General features: G+C 36.0%; 1 protein-coding gene across 4 annotated transcripts in view; it reads right to left on the reverse strand.

The window, feature by feature from the left end:
• The window catches only part of HMCN1 (hemicentin 1), a 448248-nt gene that overhangs the window by 7316 nt on the left and 425461 nt on the right, over positions 1 to 15471 (reverse strand). For 3 of the 4 annotated variants that reach the window (XM_054449377.2, XM_063647968.1, XM_063647964.1), the window contains 5 exons: positions 13418 to 13531; positions 12743 to 12868; positions 10256 to 10384; positions 6351 to 6701; positions 2816 to 2935 (listed from right to left, as the gene is read on the reverse strand). In XM_054449377.2, the coding sequence (XP_054305352.1) occupies positions 2816 to 2935; positions 6351 to 6701; positions 10256 to 10384; positions 12743 to 12868; positions 13418 to 13531 (840 nt within the window). The remainder of the gene's footprint in view (positions 1 to 2815; positions 2936 to 6350; positions 6702 to 10255; positions 10385 to 12742; positions 12869 to 13417; positions 13532 to 15471) is intronic. The other variant, XM_063647967.1, reaches the window with a different exon arrangement.

Here is a 15471-nt window from a genome sequence, read left to right on the forward strand (position 1 = left end):
CAGAATCTATTATAGAAATATACGCTTTCTATTAAAAAGCTTTCCTAAGTACAGAGGTGCTGGGCAGGTGGCCCTCTTCTGTCTCTGGTCTATTACCCTCTCCTCAGGGTGAAGCACTCTCTCTAGGAATCCACTCACTCTACTCATTTACTCTACTCACTATTCTTAAAAAAAGAAGACAGAAAAAGAAATAGAAATTGTGTTGTCTTCTGTTCATGGATGATGTGATGTCTGGTTTCTATTAAATATAAGAATATTATGATTGACATGAAAGTATTTTGTAACATAAATATTGCTACAAGAAAAGAATCCCAAAATGAGCTGAAAATTTTTATATTAACAGTTTTAGAACATATGAATGTATTTAACCAAGTGCTTCTGAATACGAAAAATTTAGGATAAACATACTTGAAACATCTGTCTCATAGAAAATATAAGTAATGTAGATTCTTGATAAACATGCATTGCATTTTTAAAACACAGATGAATAAGAGCACTCATTTTAAATGCAGTGCTCATATAATGTTTCCAAATTTTTAGAAGTAGATTAGTGGTGCATAAAATTAGCATAAGGGTCCTTTAGTTTCTCCTCTCTGCATCTTAGGCAATTCTTGATTGGTCACGCTTTTTGTTTATTTTGCAGTCTAGTGACTTTCACTTTTGACTAGAGTTTCTGTCCTTGTTCAATGTCAAATTCACTTTAATTTTCCTTTTAGTATTGAAGTTTGTATCAGTAATTTCTAAATCTTTCAAAAAATCATATGCAAATAAAAAGCAGTCTTTGGTTCCTTATAAATGCCTCAAACACTTTCTAAAACTATAAAAAGAATACGAGTTATTCTTCAGGGCAAAGAAAAAGGCATAATTGTTTTCTCTCAAGTCTTTTTAAAACCACAAAAATATGTAACCCATTTAAATTGCAGACATTTCAAGTGACACCTGTTTCTGATTTGTCCACATCATTTTCCACTCTCTGTAGCACAACTGAAAGCTGAAGAAGGTTTTGAACTAAATGAGTGACAAAGGCAATTAAAAAAAATAAACTGGCACAATTTAGACAGGGAGAAAAATTCTCTAATGAGAATAAAATCTGGCTAAGGGGTTGTGCGTTTTGAGTGGTTATTCCAAATGCTTCGGTATCTGCCCTGTTGCCTTCCTTGGTGCCTGGGGTACCTGGAGGGGGTGTGGTTTTAGTGTGAGCATCGCCACTCCTTCAGGAAGACTCAGGTTGAAGAACTGGGGAAAAGTTGTAATATCTGGACAAAGTGCTCTCACTCCATCCTGCTGCCTCAGTGCAATGCTCCTGGTGCTCACAGCATCCCAGGAGACAAAGGACTATTCTAGACATATAGATCTGAGGTCAAGTCCTACCTCTGCTCTTGATTATTCTAGGACATTAAGGGCTCACATAATCACTCTGAGAATTAGTTTTAGAATGGGTACAAATTATCTATCTAATGGGTGCCCATTAGAATGGGTACAAATTATTGCCCTTGACATATTTATACTGCTGATTAAAGTGAAATAACAGTTGCTTTGGAAAAAGGTAACAATACGATTAAATAAATTATTCCAGTACTTTAAATCTGAGTAAAATTCTCTGCATGGGGTAGGTTCTTAAGAAATGTTTGGTGACTGATGGCCCAAAGAGAAAGTTATTACTCAACTTCATGTTTCATCTCCGGCCCACATGACCCAGTGGGGGCCCTCAGGGAGTGTGAATGAGTGAATGGGTGGGGTAGGGTGGTGTGGGAGGAGGTGGGAGTGCTTGTGGTAACTAGGGTGAAGCCATTGTCCATCCTGGTTTTGCCTCCTGGAACCCATTTTCCATAAGCTGCATTGCAGCAAGTCTTTTGTGAATCCCATAAAGAGAAAAAAATTCAATCTAAATTTGATTGCTGCTGATAAAGCACTCTTTTGGAGCTTTTATTTGCTATACTTTACAAAGGATATAATTTTCCATGACACAAATTAATACAATTCAAAAGCTTATTAAGACCCACATAATACTCCTAGATTTTGTCTACAAAATTCATGGGTTTCTTAGAAGATTTTTAGGAGCTATACAAGTTCTTATTTCTCCTTAATATAAGTGCATGTTGCAATATAATCAACTTTACCAAATGACAATGCTCCTTTCACATTTTCGTGTAAAAAGGGAACTACTGAGATTGATGTTTTATTCTTTGTCATTGCTATATCTTGCCCAAAACTCTGTTATAAAACCAATGAGCTATATTTTGTTTTATTTACATATCTGTCTCCACTAGACTGTAAACTCTTAAAGGGGAAGATTCTATCTTATTTATCTGTTTAAATCCTGCAATGCTAGCACATAATTGTTCCACATCAATGTAGACTCAACGAATGAATGAATCATTTAATTAACTACCAAACTGATCACTTTAAAAATAAGTTTAATAAGAGGGACAACATATAAAATAATATCTAACACTGAAGTAAATTTACTGAGTAACCTTCTCATTTTTCACTTCCATTTTAGTGGAATTGTAAAAAAGTTTGAAGAGATCTATTCCCATTAAGTTTTAAAAATATATAATATGAACTGGCTTAGCCATTCTTGCTCCTTCTAGAAAGACCATACCAAAAATGTTTCTCAACTATTTTCTTTGCTTGCTTCCTCTCCCATTGCTTCTCCTCCTTGCAAAAGCAATGTCTGAACATAATTCTGACCCATGGGAATGGGAAAGAAGGGGAAGCCACTAGGAGAACGATTATTCAAAAAAAAACTTCTCACACTCTCTGTTGGTTTTTAGTCAAGTTTGCAACAATAAACATCCCAATGTTTTCTCACCTTGGCATGTCTTTCCATTGTGTGTGAGTTGATAGCCAGGTGGGCAGATGCATTGATAACTTCCAAAGGTATTCTTACACTCATGCTGGCAGGCATCTGTATTTTCACATTCATCAATATCTGTTCAGGAAGAAGACAGAGAGTTATCACCCCACAAGAAAAAAGCAGACACTGTGAACAGAGCCAACTCTCATCAAGTTGTTGATATACATTAGAAAAACTTCTTGGTGATTTTATACTCATGTGTTAAAAAATGCTCAGAGCTATTTTCTATCAAGATATTTTTTATGTTATAAAAATATTGAATATAGTACTATATACACAGTACTATATTACAAAATATGGACTTTGTGTAAGCACATATATGCTGAAGTCCCAAACTGGTCAATTTTTATATTACTTAAGTAAGAGTGACATGACAGAGGAAACAAATGTAGACAGGATCCTAAACCACCAAAATATGAAACTCTTTAAGGATAGTAGAAATTACCTAAAATATAATGTTCCTATTGAGATTAATTGCAAAAAGGAGTATTTGTTTTATTGTATTTCAACTTTGGCTCTTTCTCTCTCCCTGCAGCCTCACCCATGCATAGCTTTCCCATACACAGATATCACATGGAAATGTTTTTTATTTTTGTGACAAAAATATTCATTTTTTACACAATTCGAATGTACTAATGACAAGTACATACATATATAGTTGTGTTACCTTTGGCAGGCCATTTAACTTCTCAAGATCTCATTTATTCTTCTGTTAAAAGGGACACTTGAGACCATCTGCCCTACTTCACAGTTTTGTTGAAAGGTTCATAAACAGTAATATGTGGGAAAGTTGTCTATAAAGGGCTATCTGCTATTATTAAACAAAGCCATGAAAATGGCAAAAAAGTAGGGTGAGAATAGATAATAATTCAAAATTAATTGATATTTGCTTTAAGGATAAAGTATGTTATTTGGGAGGCTGAAGATTCCTTGTCCCAGTGGTGTCTTGCTTTGACTAAAATTAAAATTTGCTCATAATCTCTGAGCATACACCAACCAGTGGAAGACTAGTTAACCGAAGTGTTGATTCTATGACTTGTGTGAGTTTTTACTTCTTTCCTTTAAAATCAGCTTTAACATAAAATAACAGAAATGTAAATGATGTTGAACTCCAAGTTGTTAACACACAGCTTTCCCAAGCATGAATTTTACAGTACCCCCAAGTGTGATTTCTGCATTCAGAAGGAATGCAATGGTCATTTTTCCTGTTATGCTTTAGAATCAATTTCTTCAAAAACTAAACTTTAGCCCAAGTCTAACAAGATTTCACACTGTTAATTTGAATCTTTCATAACTTGTCTGTCCCAGATAGTTCATTAAAAGCATTTGGTGCTTATTGCAAGATGGTCTTGTTGTATAATTCCAAAGCTGTCTGCAATCTTACTGTATGTTTCTTCATTAGTCCCAATACTATAAAATACCGTATTTTAAGAAATGTTTAAGCCTATGAATTGCCCCCAAAGAAACTTAAATATCTAGTAATGGACTAGCTATAAATTTTTACTTTAGATTCTCCAAGATTGACCCTTACTGTGAAATAGTGGCTGCCTCAAATAGCAGATGACTGTCTGAAGAAGACGATTGTGATAACATAACATTGGTTTAACATAAACAGAAAACAGAAAACATTTATAAGCCTCTACTATGTGAAACTGCAGTGATAGATAGTGATGAAGAAGTAGAGAAATGAGTTGTTAATCAGGAACCTTTCTTAAAATAACTTGGACCTTCTGATAATTTGGAAGAAACCAGCTAATGGTGTATAGTGTGGAGGGTGTGGTTTAATTCATTTTTCATAACAGATTTTTGGGCAGGAAAGTAAAGGTAGAACAAAAGAAAGTGCTTGTCTAAAAGGAAGGCTGAGAATGGGATGGTAACCTATTACCTAGGCTGTGAAAACCCTCTAGTGGGGATGACTATTTGGAAGAAACTTTGAAAGACAAAATGTCAGATGTTAATTCTGTCAATAAAAGAATAGTGAACAACTTTAATGAAGAGTCAGATCAAAATTGTGGGCATAAAAAATTACCAAAACTCAGAACAGTTTGTAGCAGATTGACAGTGTTGTTTAACATACTAGCAAGAATACTGGAGTCCACATATTTAGCAATTAAACAGTATTTGACCACATGGGACGAAATGTAGAGAATTGTTAATGCATTTATGTTTGGTGGTAGAAGAAACGAGCACTGTCAACAATTCTGGTAAGCTAATCACAAAGTAAAAGTTTCCATATTCCTTATATTAAGCTGCAGGTACATCAGGGTAAAAAAGACAGAAAAGTGCTGGAAAAAATATGAACCTAAAAAGCAAAGGGTAAAGTTTGAGTGTCCAGAGTGTCCAGAGGGACTGAGGGTCCAACTGAGTAGAGATGATATGGGAAGATGAATCCACCTAAGGTTGACCAAGTAGTCCATCTGAGAAGATAATAATGCAGTAACAGGGCTTGGGCAAGGGTAGAAAAAGAAACAAAAAAAAATTGAAGATAGAAGGAGAAGAAATGTTTAAAAAATGTTTAGCAAAAAGCCTAGTTAGGAGAGAGTAAGCAAAGTGTAGAACGCTTTCCAGAAATGTAAGAAAATGAGGCTGGCATAGTGGTCTTTGAATTTAAACAGAATTTGTTTCTTCCCTCCCTCTTTACTTCCCTCCTATGTTCTTTCTTTGCTAATTTTTTCCAGCTAACAAATAGTAAAACTAATTAATGCTTGCTAATTCCTTTTGAGTAGGTCAATGACATGCTAATTGTAGATGTTCACAGAAAATTGAGTTAAATGAGTGACAGATGGTAATGTTTGCAACTTGACTGAAAACAAGGTCTCAATTCTTAAGTTGGAAATTATACTTCACTTTTGCAAACAAATGAAATTATAGACTTGTGAATTTAGATAAAGATACTGCAAGCACATATTTCAGAGTGATAGAAGCAACTTAATTTTGTCCCAACTCATATTATCTTTTCAGTGACATACAAACATACACAATAATCAAACAGCAATTCTACGGGGACTGTGGAGCAACAGTCAATGGGATGTTGATTGTCATACAGAACAACAAGCAGTCGACTGAGAAGCTGACACTTTCACTTTTAAACCACTGCTTTTCCATCAATCCGATGTGGTCATAATCTGATGGCATTACATTATGTGGCAATATTTACATCCTCTTTTAAATAAACTATATTCTGGATGCCACTGAAATTTATTTCTACTTAGCATCAAGTTTAGTAACACCTTCAGGGTGACCAAAAAGAGAAACTTACTATAACACAATAAATTATTAGAATGCCCACATGTAAATCCACAATTCACTTGACTCAAGTCTGTAATAGTTTTTAGGTGCCAAAATAAATGTCTTGAAATTTTGAGTCATTCCGGACTTGAGATCAGATGTAGTTCACTGCACTCAAACAATCACAGGTGTTGTACACATACTTTGACTCTGATCAGTAAGAGAGCCCACAGAAAGGAAATGTAATACGGCTGACATTTACCTACACATGTGTCATGGCTTGCCTCAGAGCCTTCAGGGCAAGTTTTCCTAATAGTCCTTCTAGTCCTGGAGAGAGATGTTCTGCTGTTTCTATACTCTGAGTAGGAGCTGTAGAGATGTGAGTACTGTCTGTAATGCTGTTGAGGTTGATAGTTGTTTCTCACAGGGGAGAACCGTGCAAGGTTATAGCTACTGTATTGAGTGCCATAATTTGGCAGCCTCTCCAATCCAGCGCAAGATTTCCCGTCCCCTAATAAATGTTGTCCTGGCAGACAGATACACTTGAAGCTGCCGGGGGTGTTGGAGCACTGATGTGCACAAGGTTTAGGCACTTGTTCACATTCATTAATGTCTGCTCGTGTGCCATGACATAAAAAAGAGAAAAAAAAAAGACACATACATACACACACAAAACACAGGAATAAAGAATGAGTCTGTGAAACAAACTGAAGACATTGTTACCCTCCAAAGCCAGCCATACAGTAATTTCTCCTCAACTGTTGTGAACTTTTGAGAAAGCTTTAATCATTCAGTTATGAACATGGGACAGATTCTGCAAATCTCCCCCTAAATACTACATTATATGCACACATTTTATTTGAACATTCACATTGAAGCAAGTGGCTCAGAAAACAAGACACACTAGTTCTGTGAATTCATACTCCTTTGACTCACTTATGATGGCCTTAAGATCTAGGGAGCTCTGTTTTCAGCCTTGTCTCCTTGATCAGTTTAAGCTAATTTGGTATATGTTTTTACATGTAATTCTAAGAGTAACATTAAGATTTTAAATCTTAGAAATACTACACTAAGCTTTCTTAGTTCAACTAGGCAGAGACATCTTAAATTGTTAAAATTTGTGTATCTTCCTTGGAAAAAGGTACAAGAGAGTGTGGAATCACAAATGAATATAATTTTCATCAAACTTCACTTATAAAAAAGTCTCAAGATAGTACCTCTTAATACAATCATATGTGTACATTTGGGAAATTTCTCTCTTTTTTCTCTTTTGACAAATATTTCAGATGGAATTCAGATTTTTCTACTGGTTTACAATGTTGGAAGTTTTCTAATATGTCCACATACAATTTTAAAAAACGTAACTACTTTTATGTTCATTTTTAAATTTTTATTTAAATGACTTGGTCTTTCTGCAAGCATCTTTGCCCTCCTAATTCTCCACATAGCAGCCAGAGTGATCTTTTCCAAATGTAAACCATATCATATTGCTTGTCTGCCCAAGACCTTTCATGTTTTCCCATCACATTCTTTATTATGGGCTCTTTATCCTCCTTACCCTCTGCCTACCTTTGCTCCAACAGCCCGACCCCTTGGTTCTTCCTTGATTATGGTCAGTGCATTCTTTTCTGAATGACATTGCCCTGGCTTCTTCTCAGCCTGAAATACACTCGCTCAGACCTTCCCATCGTGGCTGCTCTTTCCTTTTTTTTTTTTTTTTGAGATGGAGTTGCTCTGTTGCCTAGGCTGGAGTGCAGTGGCATGATCTCGGCCCACTGCAACCCCTGCCTCCTGGTTCAAGGGATTCTCCTGTCTCGGCCTCCCGAGTAGCTGGGACTACAGGCATGTGCCACCATGCACAGCTAATCTTTTTTGTATTTTTGACAGAGACAGGGTTTCACTGTGTTAGCCAGGATGGTCTCGATCTCCTGACCTCGTGATCTGCCCGCCTCGACCTCCCAAAGTGCTGGGATTACAGGCGTGAGCCACCACACCTGGCCTGCTCTTTCCTTTTGTCCAGTCTCTCAGAGAGGCTGCCTGGATCACAGTGCTACCACCCCAATCTGGGTCTCTCTCTCTCCTGTTTTATGTCTCCTTAAAGTGCTTATCACTGTCTGAAATTGTGTATTTGTTTTGTGATTCTTCTTTCTCTCCCTGGAAGGTAAACTCCACGAGGGCAGAGACCTGGTCTGCCCTGTTTAGCGATGTATTCCCACAACCTAGAACATCATCCAACACAAAGTAGGTGCTCAATAAACATTTGTTGAATTAATGAAGGAATGGGCTTGATATCATGTGCCAAATCAAGCTGTGAACAGTAGAAACAAAAAAAGATCATATGGGAATATGTAGTCTTAAATACACGAAAACCAGAGTTCAAAAGCTAAGGTAGATCTTAATTTTATCAGTAGAAGCAGAAATGAAATCACATCTCTAGTTTGTATTTAGTTATAATATTGGTAACTAGTGTCTCTAATCTTCCATACCATTATAAGTTTTAGAGGTAGGAATACTGGCAAAACTACAGACTTTAAAATTTTATTTTCTGAATTAATAATTTTGAATTAATGAACAAGCCAAGCACATTTTCCCCCAACAGATTAAAATCAAGGAAACAAGGACATAGAATCAGTTCTCACTAAGATATAAACTCACCAAACACATAAAATTTTAGAAAGTTATTTTCTTTCTATTGTTAGGTCCACACATGGAATCTGTACTTGTATAAATTGGAAAAGGGAATGAAAACCAAGTTCTTTAATTCATTACCACAGTGGCATGAAAGAGAACGATATAGGAAGGTAGAATAAAATAGTAAATTTTGCTTTAAAAACTATTTTAGTAGGTAAAAATTAATATTTTAACTCCTTTCTTTTTTTTTTTTTGAGACAGTTTAACTCTTTTTTTTCTTTCTTTCTTTCTTTTTTTTTTTTTTGAGACATAGTTTCGCTCTTATTGCCCAGGCTGGAGTACAGTGATGCAATCTCGGCTCACTGCAACCTCCACGTCAAGAGATTGTCTTGTCTCAGCCTGCCGAGTAGCTGGGATTACAGGCGTGAAGCACAGTGCCCAGCCATTTTAACTCTTTTATTGAGGCAACGGTTCTGCATTCTTGTTTTATTCCCTAGCACAATGTCTGAGATCCAACTGGTGGCCAAATTGGTGAATAAATACACCTATTTCATTCTGAAAAGTCACGGTTATGGCTGATCAAGATGTTAAACTATATATAAATGATAATATCTAAATAGAAGACTAAAATGATGCTCTGTATTCCTGTTATTAAAAAGCATTTTCTTTTAAAAGAGTTTCTAGTAATGGTATTAGTTTGAACATTTGCTACATACAAAATACTATGCTAGGGATTGCATAAAGACAGAGCTAAGTCTTTTTGGGAGAATTTGCTATAAATAATCATTAAGTAGACAAGAAGGCAACCAATTTGAAAAGCATAGCATGAAATCCAGAAGCTAGTATTTAAAAGCCCACAACATTATTTTAGTGTAATTGAATATTCTAAGGAAGACTACAATTTGATAGATCAGTTTCTTGATTATAAATGCATTGATTTTTACCAAAAGTATGTGGTTATCTTACAGATATTTTCTATTTGCCTTCATATTCAAATATAACTAAGATGAAAACAAATAGGCAACTGGGGAGAAATGAGATATTTTTAGCAAAGGGAACAGCACACAGTAAGCATTAAATATATGATAAAGTAATTATCCATTTATTTAAATTGCGTGTCCCTATTTTAATACCTCACACCTAAACTTTCATACTACATACAAATATACTTCATGCTCAAATAAAATGTATCTATGCAAACATTTATGTCATGTGCATAGAGATATAATCAATGAGATAATCTTGATAATTAAGTTGTGATGGCAATTATATCAGAACCTCACTTTGATATGTGTGGCGTATATAGCAAGCACAGAGTAAGTGATTATTATCACTTGAAATGTCAGTGTAAATTGAGCTCAATATGAAGTCTCTGAAGAAGTATCCAAATTGTGTTGAATGACGTAAATCAATTCACATACCTTATTATTGTAACAAGAGACCATTTGAGGATAGAGAAAGTGGCCCTAAGGGAGTTGGTAAGGCTAGGTAACTACATCAGTAGCTTTATTGCTCAACAAGTTCCTATTAACTTACCCATGCAGGGTCTTCCAACTCCTTGAGATCGATAACCTCTTGGGCATACACAACGATAGCTGCCTCTTGTATTCTCACATATCTGGTTATATCTGCACTGATGGGTCCCATCTTTACATTCATCAATATCTACAGACATGGAGGCAATAAGAAGTAACATTTCCTCTTTCAAACCCAAAGTCATTGTATTTAAAGTCAGCATTCTGTAGAATTGCCAAAGGTTGCATTTCTCACCAAGTGGTTGAGATCATATCAGCTTACAACTTGGAATCAGAAACCCTGGGTTCAAGTCTCAGCTCTGCCACTTATTAAATGGCTGCTTTTCCTCCTCCTGCTCCCTATTATGGAGAGAGTTTTATTCACAGATTTCTTTTTTTCTCCTTCTCTATATCCCTTCCTCCTTTTGCCATCTTATTTATACAAGTGATTAGAGTTTAGTCAGATTGAGAGCAATAGTGCTACATTGCTTCTGATCTACAGTCCCATGTTTCTAGCTGCTAGCTGGACATCCCCATCTCTCTTTGTTTTACCACTACTTCAAACCCAGAACACCCTCAGTGCCTTAACCTTACTCCCCTATTTGTGATAACAGCAGGACTGTGTTTCAAGTCCATCAAGCTTTAAATGATAAATTACGTTCTGTATTCTGCTATTGAAAAGCATTTCTTTTAAAAGAGTTTCTAGTAATAGTATTAGTTTGAACATTTGCTATATACAAAGTACAATTGTCAGTCATCTTTAACTTATTCTCTCAGTTGCCAAGATTGGGTAGTTCTATTTCCTTCAATCAAAACCATGTATCTCCACATTTCCATTCCCACTAGGCTAGATTTTTGCCGTAGCTTCTTAAAAAGTTTCTGATCTTTCAACTCATGTCTAGTTAAGCTTATACATAATTAGGGCCAATATTCTGAAAAATATTTAGAGTTGCATGTAACTGTACTTGATGCTCTGAGTTGGCTGCTACTTTTTTTTTTGAGATGGAGTCTCGCTCTGTCACCCAGGCTGGAGTGCAGTGGCACGGTCTTAGCTTACTGCAACCTCTGCCTGCTGGGTTCAAACAATCCTGCCGCCTCAGCCCCCAGAGTAGCTGGGACTATAGGCATGCGCCACCATGCCCAGCTAATTTTTGTATTTTTAGTAGAGATGAGGTTCCACTATGCTGGCCAGGCTGGTCTCAAACTCCTGACCGAGTTGGCTGCTACACTTAAATGATAAGGAGAGTATTGACCTATATCTATAGTGTGAGAGCTGAAACAGGTCTTTGAAATCTGATACTTCAACTCCCATCACCAGTTGTTTTTTTTTAAATTATACTAAACCACCATGAACTTAACAACTATCAACAAATGGCCAATATTCCTTCATCTATATCTATCCCCCACTCCTATCATATTGTTCTGAAACAAATCCAAGATACGATAATTTTATTAATATTTTAGAATTGATTTTTTTAAAGAAAAACTGTGCTATTTTTACAATGAGAAACTTAAACTCAAATTTCTGTGTAATCATAAGACTTGTCCAAGGTCAGATAGCCATCAAGAAGGAACAATGAATTTTAACACTTTATCCCTAAGTTCAGCTCTTTCTCCCCTATACAAGGCTTTCTTGCTTTCCTTTTTCTGTCATCTCCATCTAGTAACATCCCAACTTATATTTAAATGTGATCATTTCCATGACCTCCTTCATAGTGACTCCTACTGGATACAGTCACTCTCTTGGGTATTCCTGTAGAATTTTATTTGTTCCTCTTTATGGTGTTTCATTCTCTTCATATTATAGGTTTTTGCTTTTTTGGGGGGAGGGGGTATAGTGGAGTAGGCCAATTTAACCCATAAATTCTTTCTTTCTGCTGTGTTTTTTAGCAGGAATGAGAATGGGAATGGTATCTCTCTTTCATTTTTGTAAATCCTGCAGTTGCTAGCTCTGCTAACCAGGCTGGTACAGCCTAGACATACACAGAACAAATGTAGGGAGAACTATAATGTACCTTTGTGTCTGGTCATTGATGTAGAATAGATAGGCAAAGCATAAATTTTGGGCAAATTATTTATTTTATTTGTCTGGTCATGGATTTGATATTTAAAGAATATACAGCTCCAAAATAATTATATTTTGAATTTTAATCTCTACAAACATAATTTTTATTTCCTCCAAGAAATTCTTAACATATACGCTAAATTTTATATTAGAAATTATGTGAGATAATATTAATGCTTGTGGATATTAAACTATGTAAACCAAATGTTTAATTGATGGGAGCTCAAAATAGTCATAAGTTTTCATAGTGAGCTTCCATTTCTGGGTACAGCCATGACCCTAGGACCTGGAGCTCAATTATCCTAGAAGTTGGGAGTACTTATGGAAAAAGAAAGATTTCCCTGTTAGCTTAAATTTACTCTAATCACTAGTTTTAAAATGAATGCCTTACTTGACTTGTTGACGGTAAACTGATCTCAGTCATGGAAACAGCCAGACACTCACCAATACAGGTTCCATTTTCTGCCTTGGTCATTCCATTTGGACAAAGATCAATGCACTTATAGCCACCACGGGTGTTCTTACAGTGCTGATCTGGTCTGCATACATTTTGTCTACACTCGTTGACATCTTGATAAAAGAACAAAGGTAATGTAGATTAAGAAAATTATTTATTCACCTTTTCCAGAGAAATCATACTTTTGGATTTTAGGGATATTATTTTTATATATATTCATTGCATAATCATTGCGTAAGGTTAAAGTGCTTAAATTCAACAATGTATGTAACACACTTTAAAATATAATAAAAATCAAAAACAAAAACAAAATATTGTTTTACAGAGCAGGTAGCCATACCAACCATTTTCTCCTCTTAGAAAAATAAAATTTATATACACTAACTTCATTTGTGTACATATATATGTACATACATATATGTATAGATATACTTTTGCAAAAAAATTAGAGGAAATGTTATGAAGAATGGGTATGTAATTAGAAAAAGAAACTCATAAAACAGCATTTTTTGTCATTTTGGTTTTGCATGGATTGCATACATGCTGCACGCTTGATGTCCTATATAGGAACCAGTACCAAGACATGGTGTATGCATTTAGATCAGACATCATTGAGAAGTTATAGAGGTGTCATTCCTTTAAATTCAAAGCCCTTTTCTTACCCATGCATTTTCTGCCTTTGAGCTGATACCCAGGTTCACACCCACAATGGAAACTTCCTATGGCATTGAAACAGCGCTGGTGACAGGGGCTGGATTCTTGACATTCATTAATATCTGTTAAATAAAACAAAACTTTCATTATACGCTATTAGGAAACCTGAGTTAATTTATCCCAAATGTTTAACATTTTAATGATCTTGATCATTACCATGTTTAAGATCTTCTCTAAAACCTATCCAGTATATTTGCACTCATGTGATCTGCCAAATACTTGATAGAATTAATTGCTGGAGAGGGTATCTCCCTTCAATACTTTTAAAAGTAGACAACTGCTAATGACACATAACTATGTCAATGAAACACTCTTCTACTTTAAGTATTTTGCCATATGGCTGTCATTCCTGTTTCTTGGAAGTTCCAGTCCTGGAATGTTACTGACAGACTGGGATGCTGAAGACAGGAAAAAACTCCAACAACACTAAGGTCTTTTGCAATTGTCCTTTCTTCCCCTTTCTTGCTGCTACTAGCTTGGTGTAAGTCTTTATCCACCTGTGCCTGACTGCATCAACATCAGCATTTCTCTACATTTGCAGTCACTGCCACATTGTACTTCCCAAACACCATCTGGGTCATAGTGTAACAAAAACAGTGTGCAGGCATGAACTCCTCAAACTCTTGGGGACTTGCCTGTGGTTTGTACCTTCTTTCCTTTCCTTTCCTTTCCTTTCCTCCAGTCCCAGAGGAAGAAAGTCCTCTTCTCTTACTGAAGAAAAGTCCCCCCATTTGAGCTTTTGAGCTCTGCAGCCCATCTTACCCTTCCTCACCAAGGTGAGGACTGTGGTCCATCAATCATTCCCTCCTCCTATGCATTTTAAAAGTCCTTCCAGTCTATCACTGATGGGCATTTGGGTTGGTTCTATGTCTTTACTATTGTGAATAGTGCTTCAATAAACATACGTGTGTATGTGTCTTTATAGTAGAATGATTTATAATCCTTTGAGTGTATACCCAGTAATGGGATTGGTGGTCAAATGGTATTTCTGGTTCTAGATCCTTGAGGAATCACCACACTGTCTTCCACAATGATTGAACTAATTTATACTCCCACCAACAGTGTAAAAGCATTCCTATCTCTCCACCTCCTCTCCAGCACCTTGTTGTTTCCTGACTTTTTAATGATTGCCATTCTAACTTGCGTAAGATGGTATCTCATTGTGGTTTTGATTTGCATTTCTCTAATGACCAGTGATGATGAGCTTTTTTTTTTCATATGTTTGTTGGCTGCATAAATGTCTTCTTTTGAGAAGTGTCTGTTCATATCCTTTGCCCACTTTTTGATGGTTTTTTTTTTCTTGTAAATTTAAGTTCCTTGTAGATTCTGGATATTAGCCCTTTGCCAAGTTGATAGATTGCAAAAATTTTCTCCCATTTTGTAGGTTGCGTGTTCACTCTGATAGTTTCTTTTGCTGTGCAGAAGCTCTTCAATTTAATTAGACTGCATTGTCAATTTTGACTTTTGTTGCCATTGCGTTTGGTGTCTTAGACATGAAGTCTTTGCCTATGCCTGTGTCCTGAATGGCATTGCCTAGGTTTTCTTCTAGGGTTTTTATGGTTTTAGGTCTTATGTTTAAGTCTTTAACCCATTGTGAGTTAATTTTTGTATAAGGTGTAGGGAAGATGTCCAGTTTTAGTTTTCTGCCTATGGCCAGCCAGTTTTCCCACCATTTATTAAATAGGGAATCTTTTCCCCATTGCTTGTGTCAGGTTTGTCAAAGATCAGATGGTTGTAGATGTTTTGTTATTTCTGAGGCCTCTGTTCTGTTCCATTTGTCTATATATCTGTTCTGGTACCAGTACCATGCTGTTTGTTACTGTAGCCTTGTAGCATAGTTTGAAGTCAGGTAGCATGATGCCTTCAGCTTTGTTCTTTTTGCTTAGGATGGTCTTGGCTATACAGGCTCTTTTTTTGGTTTCACATAAAATTTAAAGTAGTTTTTTCTAATTCTGTGAGGAAAGTCAGTGGTAGCTTGATGGGGATAGCATTGAATCTATAA

This window comes from Pongo pygmaeus, chromosome 1 (genome assembly GCF_028885625.2).
Source record: "Pongo pygmaeus isolate AG05252 chromosome 1, NHGRI_mPonPyg2-v2.0_pri, whole genome shotgun sequence".
Classification (NCBI taxonomy): domain Eukaryota; kingdom Metazoa; phylum Chordata; class Mammalia; order Primates; family Hominidae; genus Pongo; species Pongo pygmaeus.